Genomic DNA, 27027 nt, shown 5'->3' on the forward strand with positions numbered 1-27027 from the left:
GAGAGTGAGCCAGGCTCCGTGCACCCGGACAAGCTCAGGCTCCGCTTCAGTGTTGGTGGGTGGGGGACAGCAAGCTCAGGCCCTGGCCGTGCTGACTGTTGTGTGCAACCCTGTGTAGATGGTACGATGTGTGTGCCACGTTCAGCTTCCAGCGTCAGTACCGTTTCCAGGACCTAAGTGCTGTGTGTGTGGATGCTAAGCAGTTGATCCTCACCTTTTGGCTCTTCTACCCCTTCTCTGAGGTGAAAAATATCATGTACTATTTTGTCTTAACCCTTTCTGCTAGGGCTTTGGGAAGGTTTCCTACCTGTAAATATGTGTTACACTAAGGAAAGGACTTAGAAGTGAAAGGTACTTTAATTTTCTCCTGTACTAAGTGGGATCCTGGTGAACACATCTTGCTTTGTCATACCTAAGTAAGGGCAGGAAAGTCTCATAGTGACCTGGAGATGTGACCTGGAGCCCCCTAGTACTGAAAAAGAGAGGATCAGCCAGGCAGAGCCATATGTGCAGGAGCCCATGTCTGCTCTTGAAAGCATTACGTGCCCTTCTCAGCATCTCTTTACCCACGTGTCCCATCGCCCCAACCCCTGATTTGTTATTTCTTTCCTTGTTTTCACTGCCATCATTCCACCTAGATGACACCTCTATGGCCCATGAGGTGTGCGCGGCTCATGCCATGGTGCCTCACAACTGGTGTTTTGGGGGCAAAAGAACCAATTTCCCCCTAACTTGCAGTAGGACTGGAAACAGGGGAGGTGAGGGAACCGCTCAATGTGGGTGCGTGGGTTAAGTGTCTCTGTTCCTGTCTTGGTGTGTTCTGCGTGCAGGAAAAGTCAGTGTGATATTGAACGTGCTGGTCTTTGATATCTCTGTGGCTCCTTTAAAGAAACTCTGCAAATTGAATTCGCGGCACAGTTCCTTATCTCCTGAAAGGAAGATGTAACAGCATCATCTTGTGTTTTAGCCAGACGTTTTTCCTCAACGCTTCCCCATTTCTACACTGAGAGAAAAACAAGCGTTGAGTCTTTTTTTGTTCCCTTCTGTTTGAAACGTTAAGAGCCCTTCACACAAAGCAGCTCAAGTGCAGAGGAATTAATTGGGGAAATTAGGTTGTGTTGTATTTCTGGCATTTTCTCAGAAATGGTAATTGCCCTAATTCTCCACCCTGCCAAGACCTCCACCCGCACCCTGTTTTCCCCCTCCCCTTTTCCTCACTGTCTACCTGTCTTTCTCCTGCTTGAGTTGCTGTTTTCATGCTGTTGCCATTTATTTCATTTCAGTAATGAGAGGGATGTGGCAGGTGAAGAGCTCTCACAATCTGGTGACATCTTCTCTGAAGCACAGGCACAAAAGAGCAGTTTGTTTTTGGGAAATAAAAATTCCCTGCTATGATACTTGACCCCCACGCTCACCTCTTCTCCTGCTTGGGATATATTGCTGCTGCACTGCGAGCCATTTGGCTTGGATTTTTGTTTAATGTAGTCTCAATATTCACCCAAACACTGACCCCCATGTTTAACCTCTCTATGTTCCCCCCAAACCACCCAAACCCTCACACACTTACTGAGAGCTAATCAAACTTCCGACCTTTCAATCAAAGCTCAGCCCCGTTCCCAGACATTTGAGTTGAGGCTTTTGCTTTCTCCCAAACATTGGGCTGAGCTCCAGAGAGCTGGGAGTTCAAAGCCTGTCGGTTTGTCTTCCTGACGGTTTTTGACTCCTGACCTTCCATTTGCAGAGGTCATAGATGTAGCCAAATAAGGAGGAATTGTTGGTTGCTCAGTATTTCCTGACCTGAAATGCCTGGTGATGGTCACGGCAGGTTCAGATCCAATGGAGACGCTACACTGGGTGATAAAGTCATTAGGTCTCCTTGTCTCAGGAGATGGTAGGTGCCAACAGCTGAGATGGGTTGAAAAAGTGATTGAACAGAATCATGGAAGAAAAGTAATCTATGAGGGGCTAGCAAATGCAAAATACTTCCCTTATTTCAGGAAATCTCTGTGCCAGGGGGTTTATTGAGACATGAAAGACTATTGTGGGACATATGCTGTGGGCTCTTCTGTTTCCATACTCTCCCCTGTGCATCTCTGACTGAGGTCAGGGTCCCAGCTGACTGGACTTTGGCTCTTCTTAAAAGTTGTCGAGGCTGAGCTCTGCTTTCTTGGAAGCTGGGAAGAATACTGGGAGTAACCAGTCAAATGCTGGACCCAGCCGGAGGGATAACGACACCATCTCCACAAAGTCAGAGATTCAGTTCAGTTCAGAAAGCTGGGATTGTTTCTTAGCATAGACAAACCACCCAAGCCTGTTCACATCCGCTGTGAAAACTTGAGACAGCAAGTTTCCGGCAGGGATTTCAGAAGCCCCTTCCTTCAAAGCAATTCCCTTCCCATAAAACTTAACTAGGGAGGGCAGGACTCTTCCATTTTCAGTGTACCCTGGGTGCAGCCAACAGATCCAGAGAGGCAAGAGAAGCTACTTGTGATCCCCACCCATCCTCGAGTAGTTCCCCCCTTCCCTGTCCTTGACTGTGAAACTGTTTTCACCCCTGTTCTAATTTGTATTGTCCAAGTGTGGTCCCCAAGTGACCTGCTGGAAGCTGCCTGCATGCAATGTGCTCCCTTCTTCCCGCTGTCGCCACTCTGAACATCCCATTAGCCTGAAAGCTGTGACATATGTGCAAAAGAGCACAGTACCTAGTTTTGAGTAAGAGAGACTCTCCCATGGTGCAGATCCACCCGAAACATGTTCCTCTGTGGTGTCACCAGAAACAAGGAAGGATTTTGTACCGGGCAGGCCAGAGAAGCCGATGGTTCCTGGGCTTTACCAATGTGACCTGATTTAAACTGTAGCTAGAGCAGAAGAAGGTGGAGAACCATATGGCATCCAGCTTCATTATTTTAGGCCCAGGTGGACCAGAAACAGTGTGTGTACTCCTGAGCATATGGAAACGAACTATTCACACTTTCGAGGGGCACTGCCACTTACAGTCGAGGGAAACTTGGATGTTTAAAACCCTCCCCTCTCACCTTATCTAGGTTGTTGGACCCATTTCCCCACCACATCCCAGCTGGCCAGCGGCCTCCTCCTGCCTTCCCACCTGCAGGACCACGATCTCAGCTCTCCTTTACCACGTGGACAGCCATGAGATCATACATTTCATGTCTGGGGAAGGTGGGGAGCATCCCCAAACCTCAGTATGACCAGCAAAAGAACTGGAGGCAGAGAAGCCATAAGCCAGTTCAGTGGGAGCATGGATAAAATTATGCCCCGCTTCAAGACAAACTGAAGACCTCCCTAGAAATATTAAGATGCAAATATCTTCATCGTCCTCCTTAATTAAAATGTTTGCATGGAAAGAAAGCATTGCCTTTCTTTTTTCCTCCTGATTCCTGCACGGTCAGAGTTTCCGCAGGCTTTCCCCTCCTGATCCCCTCCTGTTTCATAGTCCTGCCTCTCACAGCCACAGCAAGCTCCTTCTCCACGCCAGCTGGATGGAGAAAGCCCCTATTTGCAAGCAGCTGTCTTTAATAAACAGGCTGTTTAGGGCTAGGCTGTCAAAGAGAGCATGTTCAATGTACAATCAAGGGGCAACGATGCACAAAATTGCACACACACACAAAATAGGAATCTTTTCTCGGTGTGTGTTGAGCTTTGAACGCTTAAGTGATTCCACCTCTCTCTTCCCCATCCAATTATGCGGGCAACACATGATAAGATTGCTAAAGGAATTAGTGAGGGAAATCTTTACACTGCCTAATCAATATTGTTCCGCTCAGTACAAGGCATCTCCCCTCCTCTGGCCCCAGTCGTGTTCTCATTTGCCGTTTGAAAGCACAAGTTCACCTTCTCGCTATTTGGGCTGTGGTGACCAAGAGGAAAACCAGCAGCATGCCTGCTGAAAGTGTTTGTAGTTACAGAATTTCTTCCTTGCATTTAAAATACATATAAAATAATAATACGGCCCTGCCAAAAACACCTTTCAGGGTTTTAAAGGGGCTTGCTGTGCAGGCCAGAAAGACCTTTCCTCTTTCAATTGTATGGCCTTACAGAAATGGCCACCAACCTTATAAGCAAAGACACTGGATGATAATTTTTCTGAGCACCACTGAGGCAAGACGCCAGATTTTATGGGCCACTAGACTGATCCAATATAGCAAATCCTGTGTTCCACTGTGGATTCTGAGACCAAATTATCAATTAATGTGAAGCATTAAAAAAATCCAAATCCCTTTTAGTTCCCTGCAGTCATTAGTGACAAGATACAATATCTATAGCTCAAATGCTTTGCCAGCATCCCCTGGCAGCAAGGCAGAAACTCCACTCCTATTTTTTTTTTTCCAATACATACAAGGAAAACATATGAGATCAGTGTTTTTTACAGTCAGATTCGGCTGCCTCTTCATATTTGCTTAGATGGAAGAATAAATCAGGTTTGGGTTACTCTCTGGGTTAGTTATTTGTTATTGGAATAAATGCATGGTAATAGATCTGACAGAGGAAGATGTTTCTCTTTCAGCTCTGTGATTGAGGTAGAATTTGCTTTGTTCTGCACTATATTATATTGATGGTTTTTTCCACTGCTGGATGACTTCATTTGCTCTGCTTTTTTCCAATGTCCGTACCTCTGCCACATCTGGCTTTAGGATGTGGCTTTATGCGCTAGATCTCTCTTTTCTTTTTCCCTAACTGTAACATCGTAATGCAGAGGCAATTTAAACAACCAGCATGAAACAATTTTCTAAGTCTTTCCCCCACCCATTTCCTACCTCAGTTTTTTTGGGAAGGGAGGCGAGTCAGCCATTCACGGGGCAATTCCCCAAGCAGAATGAGCTGTCAGCTACATTTAGCAGCTCAATTTTCACCTCTGGTGCGGGGTGGGAAGGCGCCCGGGGTGATGACGAGCTGGACACACCCTGAGGCTGTATTTTTGGTATTCCCCGGGCAGCTGCCAGCCTCAGCTCCTAAGTAGCCCAGCCAGAAGTCTCCCCCCAAACCACCGTGCTCACCTTTCGCCTTGGGTTTTTGTCTCCTTGTTGTCCTGGTGGGGCCACGAACACCTGACTAGAAAGTCAGCAGACCTTATTATGCTTGTCATTCCCTTTTAATTTGCACACTGAGATCCCTACCCCTTCTTCTCCCTCCCGTTCCCCAAAACTTTCCTACTTTGATACATGGGAAAATGTAGTGCTTTATTTTCTGCTCCATCATTTTGCTTCCCTTGTCCCCTCCTAAAGCTCAGTTTTGCAAGCGCTGTCAGGTTTGCGGCTGATCGGAAGCTGGGGGATGAGGTTTTTTCTTCCTCCCCCAAACTGCAACAGTACCGATGGGACAAAAACTTTTGGGGAAGCGTAGGGTGATGTACCAGCTGCTTCGCTGGGACATTTGGCCAATGATGCCCTTAACTCTGGCTAACCTAAGCCTGCTTGAGTAAAGACATCAGGCCTGGGTCTTGTTCTGCTGGTAGAGGCAGATGCGTCCCTGCACCGTGCCCAGAAGGGCTGGCAATGGGCAAGGAGCAGGATGCTTGAGTATCGGATACAGAGGAACTGCTCAAGCCTCCTAAAACTTCTCTTGTCTGGAGAGGGACTCTGGGTCCCCCAAGGGATGTGGCTTCACAGTCCAAGGAGAAGTTTCAGGAGGCCGAGCCCCCTTTGGCTCTCACCGAGCTCACCCTCCCTCCGCGCTGGTGCAGGTGACGGTGTGGGGTGCAAGGTGGTGGTGGTGACCAGGGCCAGAAGGTTTCACCTGCCCCTTGCCCTCGCAGCAAGGGTTGTGCAGTGTTGGGATGTTGTAGCCAGCGAAAGACGTACGGTTCGGTTAAAGACGTACCCTTTCCCTTCTTGTCCCCTTGCTTTCATCCCCCCCATCCCTCCCTCCCTCTCTCACCCTTCCCTTCTCTTTTGTTTGTCTCCTTCCCTTGTTTTCACCCATTCACTGTCAGGAAGGGCCGCGTCCGAAGGGCCAGTTCAGCGCAGCGTGGCAGCGACAGAGACTGGCACCGCCGGCAGCTGCAACAGTGAGTGGATCTCGACCCCTGGGGCAGCTGGAAGCGGGGAACTGGTGCCGCTTGAGCATGAAACGACACGTGGGGTTGAGCGGCTTCGGGACTAGGTCGGGTTTAGTGCGTCTGGCAGCGAAGGGGCTCTCGTGCGTGATGTTTCTGCACATGTTTCTGCCATGGCAACTCGGCTGGGGCTCGTCTGTGTGGTGTGATAATATGGGGTGAACGGGAAAGTCCTCAGTGCAATCTTCCTCCGTGGTGTTCAAGCTGTGTCTACACTAGTGGGCAGCGTGGGTCGTCCTCCGGTGCTGATGGCAGCGAACACAGCATTGTTTGTCTCCGTGCAGCTAACCCACTCCAAGCAGGGTGGCGTTTGCACTGCTCAGCAGGGACTGTCCCTGACTTGTGTTGTCGTCTTAACAGTTGTTTGGATGCTGGCAAATTGGCATGGACTAAAACCAGCCCATTTGAACAGTTGGACTGTCACGTGCCAGCCCTGATGCCTTTTGTCTGCTAGTCTAGACACAGCCTCGGTGTTTGACCGGTTGGGTGCTTGCAGCTGCGATTGAGTGGATGTCAACCATGACTGCTCCACTGCTGCTCCCATCCCTTGCCCGGAGGAGCGGCAGTGAAGGAATGGTATGGGTCTGATGCTCTGCAGTGCAAAGGAGTTTGGATTTGCCAAGGTGGTGGCTGATGGGAGCCGTGTGAGCAGCTGAGCGCTGGTAACACCTCTGTTCACCCTGCCCTCCCTCCCACAAGCCATCATCCCGTTGTGCTCGCTGCATGCTGGAGCCTCTGAGTAGGGATGCTCAGCCCGCTGGGTCCCCAGCTGTCACAGCATCACAGAAGCCACTGCCAGCAAGCTGCAAGGCTGCTGGAGGTGAGCTACAGAAGCCTGTGAGAGGGGCAAACATTGAACTTCATTGTCCTGTGGGGTTTTGCTGCTGGCATATAAGGAAGTGCTCTGTTGATCCAGAAAGTTGGGGAGCCTTTGCTTGAGTCTGTTTTGGAAGTGGATTGAGCTAATCCACCCAAAGACACTGTCTTTGCAGAGCGGTTATGACCCCCCATAAATTAAGGTGGGAAAGTGATAGCTTCCACGCTTCTCAACAGCTTCCCTGTGCCAGCAAGCCCAGAGAGATGGATGTAAATATTTGCAAAGTAGCCATGACCGGGACAAATTACCGGGGTGCAATTAGCCAAACCTCCCTGTGCCGTTGCTAGGTGAGGTGTATGCTCCTGGCCAGGTGATGAAGGATTAGCTGTCCCACTCCAGCCTCCTCCCAGCGTCACCACCACTCCTCCTGCCCTGGCGGCGGCGGGGATTAAGGGAATGCCCACGTGGTGGATCTGTTGAGTGGATCTCACAAAGGTCTCCCGGGATCTGTGACGGAGCAGGGCCCTGGCAGTTCCTGACTGTTGTCAGAATCCCACGGGAGTGAGAGTTTAGATATCGCTGATTTTACAGGGGATATGTCAGCGGATAAGAAGACGTGCCACTGAAAGGTGATTTTGTTATGTTTATGCCTTTCTGAGCCAAAATTGAATTGTGGGGTGTGGATAAGAATTTAGTTCTAAGCACTGATGTAATTCTGTATCCTCAGCCCTGAAGGCAGTTTTAAAAAAATTATTTTCCCCTGTGCCCTGACACTATTTTTTTGCCTTTCAGTCACGTCCTTATGACAGAACAAATACTGGGCTTGACCTTTGCAATGTGACATAATAATATGTGACTTCTTTATAGCTCTTTTCATCCAAAATTCTTGGCACGCTATGAATCTGATCCTGCAACCGCTTACCACTGGGGTTAGCGCTCGCTGCTCCATGCAATCCCTGGGGAAGCCAGAGGGGCACTCACACTCAAAGTGCTATACCTGGTATTATTTGCAGGATCAGGCCCTGGAGAAATGTAGCGCATGTCTGTGAATAGCCACATTTTGGAAAGCAAAAGTCTTGCCCTCTCATTTATGATTTTTTTATTCAGTATCAGCGTGCCATGCCCAGAACTACCATGACAGCCTCCCCTTTGCTAAAATGTTATGGCAGGTAATGCTTGAGTCGTATTTATAGCTAACATCTACAACCCTAGTTCTTCTTTTTATTATTTTTTTTCCCAGCCCTGAAAGCACACTAATTAATAAACTCCCTTAGCTTGTCCTGCACTATTTGATCCTGCAGAAATCACGGCGTTTTATCTTATTAGCAAGTAGGAATTAAAGAATTAAAACTACTCAGGGGGAAAAAGGAACATAACTGTTTTCCCTGTGCGTGCCTTCTGAAAGAACCTTGCGCTGTGCCCTCACAAACCCCAACCTCAGCCCCCTTGGCTTGACAGAGGATGGGAATCCCAGACCAGGGAATGCTTGCGCTGAAAAATGCTTTCTGCTCTGCTATTCCTGTTCTGAAAGGGAGAGCCCGGTTAGGTGCGTGGAGAAGAGCCCAACCGTGAGATCCCAGCCTTGGACTGGGGCTTCAGGTCCCTTCCATACTATCGGTGTCCTGTGCCACCATAGGAAATTCAGTTAGTCCTTCTGCGCCTCAGTTTCCTGTTGTTGAAAGGTGACCCCCCCCACTCTTCTTCACTGAGGAGACTCACATGAAAAAAGATTGCAAGGGACACAGTCATTGTGGTGTTGGGAGACAGGTAAGTGCGTTAGGGACACTTAGGGAACCTGTGAGCTGAGATATTTGTGGTACTGGTGCAAGGAGAGTGAATTTTGGAAGTTGTCAGTAGTTGGAAAACGCAAAGAGAGAAGCAGGTGGGATCCTTGCGCCCACCTCTGTTTGGTGCGTTCAGGATGGGCAGAACAAGGAGAGAGACCTCCTCCACCTTCTTGGTGATGAGAAGCGGTTAAATCTGGGGATGGAGACCCCCTAACCATCGGCAGGTATCTACACGCTTCACTGTTGTTTGGCGTCAGTAGCGCACTGCATCTCCCCTCCCCGCCCTTAAAAAATAAATTCATTAAGAGTAGAGAGGGCTGGAAGGGATTCCCTGGATCATCAAATCCAATCCCCTGTTGCATCAATCACATCAGTTTTATCCTTTTCATAATCAAGCACCACTATTAAATGTGCTCCTAAGGGAAGACAGTCCCAGAATCTCATTGCTTTAACTCGTAGATGCTTCTAATTTCCAGTCGATGCTTAGTCATGGCCCGTTTGTTAAACAGCGGGTACCTGGCACAGAAGCAAGAAATTTAACACAGTTTTCTTAAAATAACCACCCAGAAATCCTATCCACAAAAAAAAAATTTAAAAAAAAAAAATGCTGAGGTTGCAAAAGGGAACGTGCAAGGTCAGGTAATGATAATGGGGGGGCCCCAGCTCACACTCGCCTCTGCCTTGTAGTACAGACTTTACATAATCACCTGCCGTTAATCTTGTGTGATCCAGTCGAGGTACAAGGCGAAAGTACTCCCAGAACAAAGGAACTTCTTGGCTAATTCTTCTCCGTAATATTCATCATGTAACCCTCCGTCTCTCTCGCCAGGTAGAACTAACCCTGAGCTAAACATTTCGCTGTTTTTCCCTTTCTTGGCAGGCTTTTCCGTGCCATCGTACTGCTTCACTGTACAAGCCATTATCTTTGAGAAGTCAGCGAGTTGCATTGCCCCGTTTTCCAGGTTAGGAAAGGAGGCAGAGAGCTATCAGCCGTATCAACTGCAAGGGCAACTTTCCTCCTCCAGAATGCCCCTGTGAGGTCTTATTCACTCCAAAACCATGCAATATCTACCCGGCCAGAGGAAGGGGCGGTGCAGCAGTCTGCACAATGTGTGTTACACGCCATGGAAATGATGGGATTCTCTAGACCCGTGACTTGCTTGCTATACAGCCTTGTCCTGTTAGTTAATCCGAGTGCACAATGGATGGGCAGGGGGGAGAAATAGGTGAGCGTCGGCAGAGGTGCAAAAGCTCTGTGTTACCCCTCGCAGCACCCATTAGTTGTGCCCCGGCCCGCAGAGGGCGATGGCACACGGAGTCGTACGTGCTTAGATGGGGTCGGAGCCGCGCAGCGGGACCAGAGCGGCTGAGGAGGAGGGCTCACTTGACAAAAACAGGTTTGCAACTAGGACGCCGAAAGCCCGTGTTTGCTTATTTAACTTGGCAGGTATTCAAGTGAAACAGGCACGGAGGGGAGGTGTCAGAGCCCATCTCGGTACCAGCATGTGGGATTTTGACTTTCTATTTCAGTGCTCCTGTTTGGAAAATAAATGTACTCAGAAACGTGCCCCCCTCCTTTTTTTTTTTAAGCACTGTTTAAATGTCATAAGAATCGTACAGTGCCCACCTTAATGTTCCTAACAAATTAAAATATTTTATTAGTCTATAATCTGAGAATCATTACCGTGCTTACTATAAAAACCTGAAGCTCTCCGGAGGGAATGATGTCAGTGGGTCTAAAATTTATGCAAATATATTTCCTTACCATAGAGGTACCATGGGTCAGACAGACAGCCCCCAGCCCTGGGGCAAGAGGCTGTTAGCGTGGGAGGGAACGAAGTGCATCTCACAGTGGTGAGGGAGAAAGCGGATCTCTCTGCTGGTTTTCCTGGAGTTTTGCGGGGTGAATGCCTGGGGCCGTGCCTGGCTGGTTTGGATGGTTTCAGAGGAAGGCGTTGGTGCCGTTCCCACGCACCTCCCTCGCAGTGGGGATACGGAAGCGCTCCCGACGGCTCACCCCCAGCACGAATGAGCCGCTCTGAACCTCTGGCCCCATCCTGCTAACACAGGCAGGGCGGGTGCCTGCTCCCCTCGGGCATCCACATGCCCCTGGTTTCCCTTTCCTCCTGCAGATGACTCTGGATGTGTCCCTCAGAATAAGCGATGCCTAACGCAGGGCAGGCAGGAGACAGCCGCATCCAGCTCTGCTGAGAAAGCAGCCCACAGCCACTGCCCCAGGCTGCCAGCACCCAGAGAGACTGGGTGACAAAGTGGCCCCTGCTTTGGCCAGGTGACACCAGACACTCCCAGAGCGGTGGCTCCTGAGCCAGTCCCTTGCCCCGCACAGAGCCAGTGGGCTTCTGCTGGTTACTCCTCACTGGCCTGGGCAGGTGTTAAATGGTTCAAAGATTAATTACCGTTTAACCGGCTGTATTTCCATCTCTGCAGAAGGCTACAGTGGAAAAGACAGAAGTAGTGGGATAATTTACCCTGGTATGACACAGCAGATTACCCTGTACTTACGAGGTCACAGGTTACCATGTAATTAGACCTCCGACGCAGAGAAGTCCGCGATAGGTTTCCAAACCACTTTTCTTCCCGGTGTCAGAAAAGCAGAGGGATGGCAGCAAAGTGCAGACTGAAACATCATTAGGTGCATTTAAAGCTGTTAAATAGTTTAAAATTCAAGCTGGGGGAGGTGCAATGAGAGGGCAGCAAAGCCACCTGTACCTGTCAGTGAGAGGAAGGGGAAAAAAAAAACCCCACAGAGCAGTTTGTCTAGGAAATGCGGGAAAACCAAACCAGAAAGGGAGAGCTTTGAGGGAGCTACGTGTGCCAGGCGGCTGGGGAACGGCAGCAACGGCTGCTGCTCTTCAAGCTTCATCAGGGAGAGCTTTGCCAGTGGTGGAGGAGTCTGCTGAGCCACAGGACCTGCCCTGTGAGATGGTGTCCACGGGGCGGTGTGGGATGCCGCAGCAGGGATGTCCTGTGGGTCAGGACGAGGGGTGGGCAGCAGGACACCCTACCCGTGCCTGCTGCCTCCCTCCCTCTTGCTCCGGCTTGCTCTCCTCCCTTTTTCACGCACACCCAAATCGAACACCTACTCAAGGAGCATTTTGAAGAATGACGAATGCCTTTGATTGATTATCAAGCACAAATTCCACCAGCAGCTCATCGCACCTCTCGGGTGGCTAATAAAGCACCAAGCCGGTTCTGATCAATATACAGCCAGTATCGCTGTAAAGTGCGATTGCGCCCGCCCCAGGCCACGTTGCATTTTGTCTTTATAAATCTTGTCCTCTTCGAATGAAGCACAGTCCCTTGTGGGGTGGCAGCTCCCGAGCAAGCGTGTGGCTTTCGGTGTACCAGTGAAACAAATGCTCTTCTGAAGCCACCCATGTAAAGAACCCAAGTCAAAGAGCAAAGCATGTGCCTCTACAGCAATCGTTATTTTAAATACTCTTTTATTACACCGCCACGTGGCCTTGACTCTGCCCCACAAAGAGCATCCATAAGGTCAACAGCTTCTGGAGAGGTGCAGCAGAAACAAAGACGATGTGAAGCAATTGATTGCTGAGGACAGAAAGAGCCATATGTAAATAGTTTGTCTAAAGAATGACCAGAGTGGGGAGATGTGCTACCTGATTGCAAATATTTACAAAGTTGTGAGCTTGAAGGTTAGAAAATGTTGAGGGAAGTATATAGAAGTTAGCACGGGGATAATGTGGTGAGGATGAGGAAAATCAGTGTGGCAAGCAGGAAATTTCCATCGTGTAGGCAAGATTTGCTTGTGATTTCCTGAGGGAGGCTGTGCGTTGCCCACTGGGATGTATGGATTGGCGCCCACCGATACCTTAGCAAATCCTTTAGGATTCCTCTCACAAAGGAAAGAGGGCAGAATGAAATAAGGGGGTTTTTTTCAGCTCTACTTTTTGGGCTGTAAAGCCGTTTCATACGCAGACATGCGTGTCATTGCCTGTGCACGCTGCATACTCGTACCTAACGCTCTTGGACTAGAGCGGCTTATCCAGAGGCAGTGAAACCAGCCAAGGCTTTAACCCCAGCATTTGTAGTCATGTTTCCCCTTGAAGTAAATGCTCCAGCAATGACATAATTGAGGACTGTCCTGTCTGCTCAGCATATGTCTGCAGGGGTCATTCATCCTCTCAGACACTGCAGAACGTTAGTGGTTTCTTTAGACTCACTTTCTCCTTCTGTCCTTCCTCTTGTGGCTAACCCTAATGGAGAGCCGGTGGCTAGAGACTCCTCTAGGAAAACTCTCCTGGTTCGGAGAGCTGACCATCTAGAAGCGGTCCTATATTACAGCAAAACCAGTCAGATGCGTCCTACCGGGCGCTGCGTTTGTGAAACGGTCCCAGCGGGACTCACTGGGGTGGAGCGTCTGGCTGGCTGCAGGAAGGGGAGCAGAAGGCAACTAGCGATATCTGCGATGGCCACTTAGTGCTCGAGTTTTGCTTATTTATTTACGCTCCTGGGTAAATAAATAGGGAGGAAGAATTTTAACACAGTGGTTAAAATGCATGGGACGCCAGCAACTCTGTCCTACTCAAGGGCATCTGGCAAACTTGATAAAGAATGGAGGAAACTTCAATGCGCAGAAAGTCTCAGGTGGGAAAATGGAGTAGAAGACGATGCAATTTTCAAATTTAGCTTGTTTTCCAGCAGAATCCTGCAGCCAAACCCCAGCCTCACCTTCTGCACGTGCCACCATTTTGGCTATCGCTGGTTTTAGTTCTGCCCCTTCCCAGTGCTGCCGCTCGCCCATTGCAGCCGTGCTCAGATGGGTGCAGTCACTCTCTTTTCCTGTGCTTGTCCCTCTTCGGCTGTTGTCACCACCTGCAGCCTCTCCCATGCGTGCCACACCACCTTGTGACAGGGATGCTTCAGGCAGGTATGGGAAGGGCACGTCCAGGGCAACCTCCCCTATGTTAGGTCTCAGGAAGTTTAGCCGTTAGTGTTACGTATTCAGTGTGTCTCTGCAGTGGCCTAGCTCACGGGTGGGAGGGGGTTGGGGTTTGCCTCTGCCGGGAAATGCAGCTCTCTCTCCATTCAGCAGTGCCAGAGCTGGCACAGCTTTCCCACCGGCACTGATGAGTTTAATCACATCATTAGTAGGTGTGACACTGCAGCCTCCGATGATGAGCTCTTTATTTTAACACGGCTTGCAACGCGTTTGTCTGAGATGCCATCTGTGCCTGAACTGCCTTCATTAGGACAGAAAGCGTATGCATCTTCTGAAGCTTTTCTATATTTCTGTGATGTCTCCCTGCTGAGAAACCACGGTTCGACTACAGGGTGAGAACTTGTACCTGAAGGAAAGCACCATCACCCAAAATGCTTAAACAGGCCAAATAAACCATTAGGAAGCGCACCATTGGGAACCGTCCTCAATTGGCCTCCAGGAAACTGGCTAGAAGGAACGATCCAGCTATTTTATTGCTGAAAGTTTTTCACCTTGGTAAAGCACTAAGGCCCCATTCTCTAATCTAGCGTACTGTAAGTTTTCAGGAAAGCAAGGAATAGATTTCTGTTTTTAAAAAGACTTTCAGTTTTTGTGCCTCCATACCATGACTGAGCACAAAAGTCTCTGGGTTGGCTGCCCAGTGTTTAGATACAAAAGATACTACTAAGATTCGTGGGCGCAGATCTGAGCGTCTAGCCTTCCCCCCCCCCCCAAAAACTCCATCCTCAGCTATTTATTTCTATAGGTGCCCCTTGATCAACCCACAGCAGCATGCTCACCGTGTTTCGCCGCTACTTAACAGAGATACGCAAATGACAAACCAGGCAGGAGCTGCCAGATCATGGTCCAGCTGCACGGAAAGAAAGGGACTGCTTCTGTCGGGAGTTCCCATACCCCGCGTGGTATTGAATTGCTGTCTGTACGCTGCCGGGCCTATGCTCAGTGAATCTGACGCTAACAAGAAATAGATTTCCAAACAATCTAGCCTAATGAATTTTGAATATTATTATGATTAATGCCAAGGCAGTTGAACTGATTACCCAGCATCCAGAAGTTAAGTAATGGAGCCTTATCTAAATCATGTATAGTCGTCAGTCAGGAATGGCTCTGGCTGCAGACAAAGACGGAGCGTTATTGGTCACCCAGAGGGGAGTCACTGTCAGGACAGAGAGAGAGGGACGATGGAAGCGGGGATTAGGAGATACCGATCTGAAAGCATATTAGCATAGAGTGATCGCACATGCGAGTGCTTTATTAGTCCTGTTTCCTAAGCTGTATTTCTCAGGCCATTTTGAGACTTTGCTTTTATATTGCTAGGTTAAGATTTATTGGTCAAATCTTCTTACTTTCTGAAGCCAGAAACTGAGCTGATTTTCATTCTCTGCGTCACCAAAAGAGCAGAATCCTGACGGACGCGTTTCTTGCATCACGATGGTTTAACTTAGCCCCTATCTGATTAGCTTTTGAGCTATTAAACACTTCATGTAGTATTACCAGCTCACTGCAAAATGATAATGCAGATCAGTCATGGACAATTTCTGTTGGCACATGCAGTCTTTGCTGACTACAGATCCCCTTTGAAGTCGGAACCAGCCGACAGCTGTGCTGTTTCACAGGCGTTGCGTGTCTCTGAGCAGGCCTGTCCTAAAAAAGCGTGGTGTGGTGCAAGGGTCTCCAGCCTGGTGGAGGCAAATAGCTAAATCAGACGGTGCCCGACAAACTGTCTGATGGCTGTAGTATGAATAGATTCAGTGTCCTTCCCAGCCTCTGCGGGTATCTGGGCAGCGACCAGGACAAAGGTGGTTTAGTTGGTAGCTTTTGAACGGCCAGATGTGGTGCCCGTGTCGTGGCTGTGGTGCAAAAGACCACAGAGGCCACCATCTGCATGCACCCCTCTGCACAACTGCCCGGTGCCAACCCGCAGCCAAGCAGTGGGACTCCTGGGAAGGCACTGGCTTTCCCACCAGTGAATCCTTCCCCAGTGCTACCACCTTCCTCTGCTGTCTGAGATCCTAGTGTGGGCTCTCTTCGTTCTGGGTCACAAGAAACTTTCAGTAGGTGGCCCAGGGAATCAGGAGGCCTCTCCTTCACCTGGGAAGACTCTAGCAGCAACTGGTAGGACAGGAGTTTAGGACCTGCTAGCACCTAGTGGTGGCCTTGCTGACCTCTTAACTAGCTGCTTTGCAAACTACAGCTGCTCTGCTCCCACGTCTCACCAGCTGAATGGCATGGCTGGGATTCCTCATGGTTTATGTCCCGGTGACGGAGATCACGGCTTTTGAAGCACTTGCTTATATGAAAATGAGAAATTGGCCTTGGTTCCTCTGCAGGCTGGTCGCGCAGCCCTTTCCTAGCAGTGGGTGCTGCTGCTTTGAGTTCTGGGAAGAAAAGGGGAGGAGTGAATTGTGGTAAGGAGCACACCAAATAGATTATTGGCAAACATAATTAAAAATATATGTGCGATTACTCCTCTGTTTCCCTTTTCTTAACCATCCTCTGCATTACCTCTGGCATTTTTAGATGGCAGATAATATAACTGAGAGGACTCTTGGGTACAGGCAGCTCTTAGAACAGCAGTGATTTATCTCAGGCCGTTTTGAGGTAGCAGAATTTACCTCTAGCTACAGCCACCCCTCCATGTCTGCCCCCCCTCATTTGCATAAGTAATTGGCAGCTTGTTAATGGCTCATTAGGAATGCTGAAAACCGTGGGATTAAAACACACTCAGTGGAGCAGAGATGAGGGGAAAGGGGGGGAAAAGGCCACTGTCCCTGCTTGCAAATTACACTGCTTGGTTCAATGTGATTCAGAATTACAGGTCATAAAGCAACTAGATTGTTAAATGAAGTAAGGAAAAACAATGTCAATGGCAGGCTTTATTTTTAGACTCATGTTTAAACACAGTATGTGCATCTGGGGGGAACAAACAGTCCCTTGCCAAACAGCCCTACTGACAGCAGGAAGGTCTCACCCCCTTCTCAGTTGCGCATTAACCCTGCCTGGTCAGTCTTTCCTGCTCCTGAGCAAGTCCATCTGGGCCCTTACATCACCTCACGACAGGGACATTTGGTTCCTTTCCCCATGCTCTCCAACCCTCTCCCCTCTGGCAGCAGGAGACCTGCATCTCCCCCGCTTTGGGAAAGGCTGGGACATCCAGCACGGCTCCATGCAAGTAAGAGAAACAGCTACAGGTTGTTTTGTGTGTTCTGTAAATCTCCAAAAATCCTCTGTGATCCCTTGCAAACTGCTGTGAGATGTCTTCAGTCACTGGCGTGCAGGGCAGCAGCAAGCCCCACGCTGCGGCACTGCCAGAGCCTGCAACGGAGGAGATGGTTAGATGAGAGAGTGAGGATTAGGAGGGGATCAGCTCTGCCATTCCCAGAAAGTGGAGCAGACACATGCGGAGTGCTGCACGGTGAAGACACAATGAGTCAAGTGAGTCGAAGTGTTTGGCGGAAGCTTTTTGGTTTTTGTTGACTGGTTTTAAGCTCACGTTCAGCACTGGCTGTGACAGCAGGGACGGCAAAGGCGCACGACCTCAAGGCAAGGACAAGCTATGCTGAGATTTTTTGCAGTGACCGCTTTTGAATCACTTAGAAGGGGCTCAGCCTGGGAGTGGTATGGCCATAACACATGGTGCCTTTCAGTCAGGAGAACACCTTGGGGATGTTTTGAGGCCAGAGTAGCTCCGGCAATGGTGCAATCTCAGATATTGCTAGCACCCTACTTTCTGGTTAAGCTGAAAGGAAATTACCGATAAAATACTTGGAAATCGCATCCAGTCACAACTTGCCCTTAAATTCAGCTACTTCTGATGTAAACTACTTGGGTACTTAAGAGCTTGGTAAGGTGACAGTTAGAACTATGAAGTGCGGGACAGTTAATGTTCAGCAAAGCTCAGCTCTGCCTGGCATGTCAGAGCTAATCCCTCCGCTTCGCAAAAGGCGCCCAGGAATCTGTCAGGACTCACACAGGCTAAATACTGGCACATCCAATAGAGAAATATCTCTCAGTGCTGCTGGATCCAGCGCTGATGGCAGGGAAGGTGTGTCTCCACCTGGAGACCCAGCCATGAGCACGTACTGCCCTTTGCCTCGCCCCTGAGAAGCCACCTTCGCATGCCCCAACCTGATCGCACAAACTTCGACTCACAAAGGCGTGATCTGTGGCAGTTTTGTGCGATGTTTGTTTTTCTCCAGAAGCTCAACTTAGCCAAACAGAGAAGCTTTTCCTGCTTCTTGCTTGCCTTGCTTTTTTTTTTGTCCTCGTGTCCTCTCGGGTGACCCAACCACCTGTGGCTCTTATTCATACAAAGCTGTCCAGAACTGCTGAATAACACATCCTGCCCGCAGCAAGAATTAATGTGTCCTGATGGGGACATACATCTGGCTGCTGGGGGAAGGTTTGGAGCTAAGTATCTTCCAGGAATCACCCAGCGCCTAGAGCTGAGGTCTAAAGGACATATGTTCCAGTGCAGCCCAGCCTGGGATGACAGCCAGATCTGCAATTAAAGAAGATCCTAGGTCATCCCTACCTACAGCAGCAGGAACAGAGACAGCAATCAGAGAATGCGTGTCTTATCACTCGGTCGAGTGGATTGAGTGTTGAGTAGATTTTCCTGGAGAGAAATGGTGCCAAGGTCTCCACTACTGCTACGTGATTCTGTACAAACTCCAGCATCTTGCACACAAAAGGGAACTTCAAATAATGCTGCACCGTACGAAGACACCTATGGTTGTTCTCGTGACTTTCCCAAGGCAGGAGCGGGAGCAGAGCCTGCCTGAAGTAGGCCAGGAAGAGGAAGAAAGCTGTCAGATGGCTTTGGAAAGCAAATGTCGAACGACCAAGGAAAACAAAAGCACTGATTTATTTTTTTATTTTATTTCAAAGTTGGGAAGGAAGCTGCACAAAAAGGAAAATAAAACACAGCCTTAGAGTATGCCAGAGATCAAATTCTGTTCTTAGCTCAAATCCATGGAACAACCTTCACCTGTGAGCACGGAGCTAGTACATGAGCCAGGAGGGGGAAAACAGGGCTGCTCACCAAGAGCTGCCTTTAACATGTTAGGATCTGTATTCCCACCAGTCCAAAGTTCTCAGGAGGGTTTTTCAGCCCTACTCTGCTTTTGATTTTCATAGTATCACTGTTAGCGGCCCAAACTCTGGATATATTGCCCAGACTTCACCGAACACTGCTGCTGCACTACCTGCTGCTGTACTGTCGAAGTCATTGGGGACAACATGTCATCTTTTCCCTTCCTAATCAGCTGGATGTCATTCAGAAAGCTGGGACAAGGAGAATTTTTTCCCCAGACACCAGCTTTCCTTGCTAGCAGACAAACCTCGAACCTTATAATACTACCGGTACGTAGCACTTATATAGCGTTACATCGTCAAAGTGCTGTACTAGCATTAAGTAATTATCTCTCTCCCTAATGGCCATTAACGCTGGCCTTTCACGAACCTCCCCCAGCTCCCCGAGGTTCATATCTAATACAGCAATAAGCTGCTCAAAGGGAGTGGCTGGTTATCTTGCAAGTCTACAGGCTTGGCTGTGTAATGAGGCTTCAGAGCAGAGGCCAGGTGCCCTGGACTATCAGAAACATGTGGCTGTAGACCTGGTCACGCACTTGGGAGTATCCATTAGAAAGTGATGGAAACGATGCTGTGATCTTGAAATGGAGACAGAAGAAGGAAACTTTGCCCACTCAGAGGTTATGCACTGATTGCTCTATTTATTACCAGGATAGCACTGCAAACTGAAAGAGCAAAGCAGTGGGAATAACATGTCAACGTGGGCACGGGGAGTTGATCTAGGGAGAGAAAGTTAGAGAACTAAAAATGTCAAGCAAAGTTAGACAGCCATGGCAGTGGGATAAAGAGGCCAGTCTGCAGGTCTATGAAGCATTAAAATAACAAGGAGAAAGGGCAAGCTTGGCAGAATCACAGGATTTAAAGGGAGGAACAGAAGAGGATTTATTTGCCTTATTTGCTTGAAAGCAAATCCCTCTTCCAGGTTCTGGAGTGTCTCCAGGGGAGACGTTGCAATGCCACTGTTTGAGGACATGTCACCCTTAGGGGCCTTTAGAAGATGAACCTGCCTGATGGCTGGGCTCCCCCATCCCTGGCTCCCAAGGGGAATGGAGGAAGGTGGAGTGGGAAGATGACATGACTGTCTTAGAAAAGACTCAGAAGCAGCATGCTCCTGACAAGCATCAGTCCTGCATGGTCACTTATTTCTGAAACCTGCCAGGCCCAGCTCTGAGCAAAAAGGAGCTTGACTGAAGCAAACGTTCGGCTTCTGACTGAAGACCTGATAACAATTCTTTCCAGAGCTAAGGACATGCCATGTAAACAGGCTTTGCAAAAAAAAAAAAAAAAAAACCACCATCCTTTTTTTAAAGCCTGATTTAATAGCATCATTTTGCTTTTAAGCTTTTGGCAACAGCTGGTCCTGTAAAAGAAGTATGTAGCCATGGGAATCACGTGGAAGTCTGCACTGGTGTAACACAGATCACAGCCACTACATGTTATGCAAAGGATTTCTGTCGCCCTGGACACACTCTGTTTCCTATGGCATCGGTAGCACAATCCCTCTGTGCTCAGCTCTAAATCATTTTGCTACATCAGCACATAGCAGGGTACAGCTGACTGCAGACCAGGAAGACTCGACTCGGTGTTCGCTTGCTGAACAGCTTCAGAGCAGGGCCTCTCCCCGCCTTCCCGCATTCGTTTTCTCATCTGTGAAATGGGAATTTTAATCCTAATCAGTCTGTGAGGGGAGCAGTAAGGGATAGTTAAAGGCGATGCTTTAAAAGGTAATAGTCAGCCTTATGTGCTACTCTAGACACTGGATCGTTTTATGGACCAGTTTAATAGATGACTGTTCTGCTTAGAGTTAGCTAGTAGGTGCCAGACAACATTTGCTCTTAAAAATGTTGCATCTTGTTCGAGATGCAAACAATACCTCTGCAAAGTATACCTCCTTATCTTTGAGCATTGCTGAGCCGTATTTTGGAATCCATACATTTCTGGGCATTGCTTGGATGGTTTTTTTTTTAACCCCCAAATTAATTTGATTACTAATTATTACTAGATTAATTTTTAGTAAAAGGTATGTCTCACATGGCATACAGGGCTGAGAGGAATGCTTTTGCGGACCCTGCACTCCACCATATGAACCAAGTCAAGACTGTGTCGTCACATCCTTGGGACAACCGTTGGCCGTGTATGTCCCTTTACTGGCAGTTCTTCACCAGGATGTGTCTAGAGGAGACCAAAGACCTCAACTTTATTTTAGCTTATTAGAACTGAAATGGGACTACTGGCTTCTCTGCTCTGCTTTCAGGGCCAGATCCTCAAGCGGCAGAAACCAGGGCCTTCCCATTCGAGCAATACTGCTGTAACGCTGTTTGTGTAAGCTGAGGACCTGGGCCGTGGATGCTGAACTGACATAAGACCTGTTCAAAAGGGAGTGAAGTGTGCTCAGTACGTTGTACTACCTCTAATCTCACATGAGTCTGCAAGATTCGGGATACTGCAAACGTAGAGGGCGTTGCAATAAGTAATCATTTGGAGATTGCTGGAAAACCGAAGAGTTAGTGCTGCTTAAAGGAGAACAAAATACGCATTAGCACAGAACAGTTTTTGCAACAATCAAGTCTGATGTATGTCCTGTTCTGTTGATAACATTTCCTCAGAGCCCGTCAGAAGAAGGGAAAGCAACTTGTAAAAGCTGGGAAGGAGGAAAGAGCTAAAATTGCAGTCAGGGTTTCAAAGGAACAAACAGAGAGAAGCATATTTCCATTTCCATGGGAGAACATTCTTGGGAGTTCAGAGCAGCAAGCTGAGAACACACCAGCCAAGCCATTTCTAAGTAGTAGGTGCAGAGCTGCAATCAGCTTTTTTCCTTCAAGCATTGCAGTTCTGAGCACCTCTCCATTTAGGAAAGAAAGATGTCCCCGAGACCTTTAAAATCCCATCCCTTTTTTTTGCAGGAAGAGGCTGTTTCAGGGTTAGAAAAAGGGCTGCTTTGCAGCCCTCTGAGTACAACTCTTCAGGTCCAGATTCTGTCAAACCCCAGAGACGTCTGACTCGCACCCTCCGTGCAGAAAGCCCGCTAAGCATCCTTCCCATTGCACACCCTATTCCAACACGCCTCCCTCGCGCTGTCCCTCTTGCGTCCAAGCACCGCAGTGCGTCTCTGTGCTGACCCTTCCCCACGCTCGTTCTGCTTTAATCAGGCAAAGAAACCTGTGGGAGCTTGGGAAAACTGGCAACTCAGAGGAGAGCTTTTGTTTGTAGAAGGAATGTTTTCATCCAAGCGAGCGCAACAATCTCATTATTTTGAATAGCCACACATATGCTGGAAACCGAGATATCAGATACCTTCTCCCCTGATCCGTCATAGGACCGGAGAGATTTCTGCCTGTTTGATTCAGTTGCAGTTCTGCAAAGTTAATAGCACTTGCTTTTTTGGTGTCCATAATGAGACAAGCGGTTTTCCAAGCAGCACCACAAAAGCATTCTTTCTCATCATCACCGAAACCTCGGACACTTTACCCTCAGCAGATGCAAGTGCTGGAGACTTGCAGCCATACTGCTTCCGGCACCGGCTGCTCTTATCAATTAGCTATTTCCCCACAGATGGTCCTTCTTATGTAGAAGGACAGAACAGAGAAAAACTTGTCCTGCTCAGAAACACTTGGTTAGAAATCTCTAGTGACTCTGAAGGTAAATCCATCTGCTTTCAAACTGTTGGGAGGTATCTACCTTCTGGATTCCTGTGCCTTAGAGAAGGGTAGACCCCGACTGAGAAAACGCCTTTCCCTGGCTTGGCATATCCCAGTGGGACTTTGCCCATGGGCTCTTCCATCTCCAAAGGGGCTGGCTTTCCTGCCTCCATTAAATGCTGGGCATATCCCTGCCTGTAAGAGCCTGTTCTTGACAAACAGACCGCCTTTTTGCAGTGCGGTCCTGCAGTCATTTACATATTCAAAGCACTCTTTGAAAAGGCCTGTAGCACAGTTTTATGAGCACAAAATCTTTCATGCAATTAGGTGATGTGCAGATGCCTGCGCATCACTTTTAGAAAACCTTTACCAAAGTGAGGGATAAACCTCACGCTGTATCTCTGGTGGGCGCCTCGGAGCACTGAGGCCCTGCAAAACTCAGCACAGCGCTTTGCTGAACACTGGTTTTTGCCTTGCCTCCTGGTTCGTCAGGCTGTAGGGCTGGAGCATGCTCTTGGCGTTTTGTCGTTTGATTTCTTTACAAACCCATTTTGGGAGGAGAGGACATCGTTTATCTTGGTACGTTTCGCTCCCGATCTATCACGTTAACCAGGTGGGATTGGCGGGTAAGCCCACGGGCGGTCGGGGAGGCAGTAGCCGGCCCAGCTTTTTTGAACAGTTCCGTGTTGACGTAGCTCACAGGGAGGCCCTGAGTGTGTCCACGTCAGGGCTGACCCCGTCTTCGGGGCTCTCCTCACTCAGATTTCCTTGTGCCTTTGCCCTCACCCAGGTTGGAGGACACACCATGCTGCCTATCCGTTGGATGCCTCCGGAGAGCATCATGTACAGGAAGTTCACGACAGAGAGTGACGTCTGGAGCTTCGGGGTGATCCTCTGGGAGATCTTCACGTATGGGAAGCAGCCCTGGTTTCAGCTCTCAAACACAGAGGTACAACAGTACTGAGGCACCTCAGCTGGAAACGCCGCTTTTTACCTTCTCTCCTTTCCAGACACTTGTAAAAGAGTTCATACATAGGTGGTCCCCTCCTTGGCACCTGCAATAGTTCCTCCCTATGTCCCTTTTCCGGCACAGAGATAAAACGCTTCACCATGGGAGAAGTGTCATTATCTCCGTTTAAGACCTGGGGAGACTGAGGCACACAGGAATCAAAGGGCTCTGCCAAAGCCATGTACTGGCTCATCCTCAGTCTCTCCTGTCTAAGTTCCTGACATACCACATCTCATAAACTCTCGGAGTGTTGCCAGAACTGGGGATACCCAAGTTGCTGCTGGGATCTAAGTTATTGTCATGCCCTGCATTTCCTCTGCTCTCTACCTCCTCACTTTATAACTGAGGCTCTTACTGCAGTCCCCAGTTTTTGAGAAAGCATTTGAAGCCTGTTCTATAGCACGTGGCGCATTTCTGCGGGGCTTTTTCCCATACAGATATCTATTATACGGTTTGCCCCAGTTCATTAAGGGTGGGACCCAAGGAGCTGGTTCGTCTGTGTTATTTCTTTGAATAGCAAAAGTCACAGCCCATCAGTATGGGGCTGTACTGTAAAAATGTTGAGGGAAGGCTGGCTGGGATTAGCAGAGTGTCGGAGCTGAGGTTTGAGGCACATCAGCAAAAACGCATTGGAAGATTTTTGCTCAGAATAGCAGGGGGTATTATAGAAGAGGAACAAGATGCCTCGACATAGCAGTGTGTGGGAATCTTGCACATTTTTATCCTACTGTGCATCTAATGGATTTCAGAAATTTCACCTTTTGTAATGAGAAATGTGCATTTTCTGCTTTCTGGATACAGATCCCTTAATTAAGTGAGTTGCAGAGATGGCAAATCCAAGGTGTTGCTTTACAGCTCTAATACTTGCCCATTCGTGTGCTCAATGGGGCCTGACTGTATATCCCAAAGTAGCACACGCAAACATTTTAGAGACACAAACAATGGAATAGACAGCGACAGAAGTTATTTGTCACGCTATTTAATGAGCTGCTCTTGCATTCCCTGGGAGGGTAAATACAAACACACGCAAATGAGCACATGTAGCTTGTACGTGGGTGACAGGCACGCTGGAACACGACAGCTCAGCTGCCCCTGTGCTTTCTGCCTCAGTTTCTTTTGCGGGGCAGTAGGACTGGGAACAGTCACCCCTAGCCCGGAGGGAGGGGGGCTGGTTAAAATCTGCACAGATACATCTTGGCTTTGCTACCATCCCTGGAAAAATCTTGTCCTTCCCTTTCCTATCATTGTATTCACTTTGTTCTGAGAGACTCCCCCCTGCCCCAGACCACACTGTCCTGGTGGGGAAGGAGCTGCATTAGCTCTCATCTGCCTCCTTTTTCACCGTGAGCAGAACCTGGGTGGTTGCAGGGGACTGACGCCTCCAGCAGCTCCTGGATGGTGAGGTGTCAGAGAGAGTCTCGGCAGCCGCCTGGCCGCAGCTGCAGAGCCCCGTGGAGAGGCAAGTTAAATGAGCTCCAGGCTGCCAGGACAGGACCATGAGCAATCCCCAGGCTGACTGAGCACCGCCACTGCTGGGTGTGGGCACTATCGAGGCTGGGATACCTGCTCCCTCCTACGGCCTCGCATTCCAGGGCGTTTTTAGCCGATTTGTTCAAGGCTGAATAAGACCTTGCCTGAGCGGAGAGATGGGACGGGGCGCCACCTCATCTGAAAGGCAGTCCATTAACTTCTGTCTATGCCCTTCCTTGCCCTGGAAAGAAAGGGCCCACCACAGGGCTCCTGTGCATGTCCAGGATGTCCCGTCAGAAACCATAACTCACCTCCTCCCACAGGCCACGGCTGCCAGCAGCGTTATGCTGATGCAGGCTTCTCCGCACGCTGCGTCTTCCTCTCCCCGCTTTCAGCAGGTCCTAATCTCTCCCCTCTGTATTTATATGCAGACAGCAAAGCGATAAGTATCAGTTGAGCTGTGTGGCAGGCCCATTACTATTCATAAATGATAAATTCCAAACAGCCCTTGCTGGGTGGCTTCCCTCAACACACTGCTTGGGATCCGTGTTTATCTGCAGAGCGTGGCAGGTCACTCGCACGCTGCAATGCTGGGACTCATCAACTCCAACCAAGGAGGCCAGACGGTAATAGCAGCTCTCTGACAAATCACACCCCGCCTCCCTTTGCATCCATTCCTCCGGTGAACAAAATATAAACAGACACTCTAGGGGAGGCCTTTCCAACGGCGTCCCTCTGAAGAGTCTTTAATGCTGTCCAAGAGCTCACATTTCTCTCATTAGCAGCACCGACCTGACCCAGAACAGAGTGTTAGCACCTGCAAATTTTGTTTCCCCATCACAGATGTGATTTGAGATGAAATTTCATTCTTTCAGCTGCTTTTCTATGTCAAAATGAGGCAAAGGCGCCCTTGGAGATGGAGGTAGGAAAAGATGCCCTGAACTCTCCCTTGTAGAACTCTCCTGGGCTTTGCAATGGAAAGGAATCTTGATTTTCAGGGCAAAAAAAAAATCATTTCAGCTGTGCAAAATATTACTTTGGTTTGGGGCTATAAAGGCTTTTTCTTCCTTCTTTAGCTAGCAGGAAAAACTGTCATCCTAAATTAAAATGTCATTTCGTTGGGTAGCGACCTGCTATTTGGAGAGAGCGCTGGGGTAGGTAGATGTCAAATGGGGAGCTTTTTGGCACCTGCGGGACTGCAGCTGAAGACAAGCTTTTCACTGTAAAATTATCGTTAACAACACACAAACAGGTGAGCGCCAAGGATCTGCAGACCTCTTGGCTTCTCAGCGCTCCCATTCACTAAACGGTACCACATCACCCAAGACGCAGCTGGGACAGGACATCCTCCAGGAACTGCCCGACTGGTGTTCAATGTCTCCTTTCTTTCTTTCAGGTCATTGAGTGCATTACCCAAGGCCGAGTTTTGGAAAGGCCTCGAGTCTGCCCCAAGGAAGTTTACGACATCATGTTGGGCTGCTGGCAGAGAGAACCTCAGCAAAGGCTCAACATCAAGGAGATCTACAAGATCCTTCATGCTCTGGGCAAGGCCACACCAATCTACCTGGACATCCTTGGCTAGCAGTGGCCACTTGTCGAAAGTCCCTGCTCCTTCCTTCCGTCCTTCCTTCCCTCTCCCCCTCCCAAGCCCTTTGCCCCTCAGCTCCCAAGCAAACATCTTCATATAAACTCAAGTGCCTGCTACACATACAACACTGAAAAAAGGAAACAAAACAAAACGAAAAGCAAACCAACAAAAATCCCACAAAACAACAACCTGTAAGGCAGTTTGGCTTATATATATTTATAGATATCTCTCTATATATAACTTCCACACCAATACAGAAAGAAGCTGCTGTTACAGAAAATTATAAGACTTTAAAAAAAAAAAAAAGAAAAAAAAAAGGGAGAAAAAAGTACTTAAAAAGAGATATATATAATTAAAAAAAAAAAAAAAAGAAAGAAAGGAGAAGGTATCTTTCCCCCGAGCAATGAAGCAGTGACTTGCAACCCTGCTGTGAGTATGGTTCGGGCTGTTGGGCAGGGCTCTAGACTGGCTACGGCAGCGATGCCATTCCGGGTAGGAGCCCTGGGAGGAAAGCCTTGCCCTGGTTGTATGATATGCACTGAATGTGTGAAATCAGTCCTCCCTTTT

At 48.7% G+C, this 27027-nt stretch overlaps 1 protein-coding gene across 2 annotated transcripts in view; it reads left to right on the forward strand.

The window, feature by feature from the left end:
* The window catches only part of NTRK3 (neurotrophic receptor tyrosine kinase 3), a 218835-nt gene extending 192116 nt beyond the window's left edge, over positions 1-26719 (forward strand). Inside the window, exons 16-18 of one of the 2 annotated variants that reach the window (XM_063346504.1) lie at positions 5951-6025; positions 23184-23342; positions 26269-26719. In XM_063346504.1, the coding sequence (XP_063202574.1) occupies positions 5951-6025; positions 23184-23342; positions 26269-26454 (420 nt within the window). In that variant the 3' untranslated portion in view covers positions 26455-26719. The remainder of the gene's footprint in view (positions 1-5950; positions 6026-23183; positions 23343-26268) is intronic. The other variant, XM_063346505.1, reaches the window with a different exon arrangement.
* The last annotated feature ends 308 nt before the right edge of the window (positions 26720-27027 follow it).

Source organism: Chroicocephalus ridibundus, chromosome 9, assembly GCF_963924245.1.
Source record: "Chroicocephalus ridibundus chromosome 9, bChrRid1.1, whole genome shotgun sequence".
NCBI classification, from domain to species: Eukaryota; Metazoa; Chordata; class Aves; order Charadriiformes; family Laridae; genus Chroicocephalus; species Chroicocephalus ridibundus.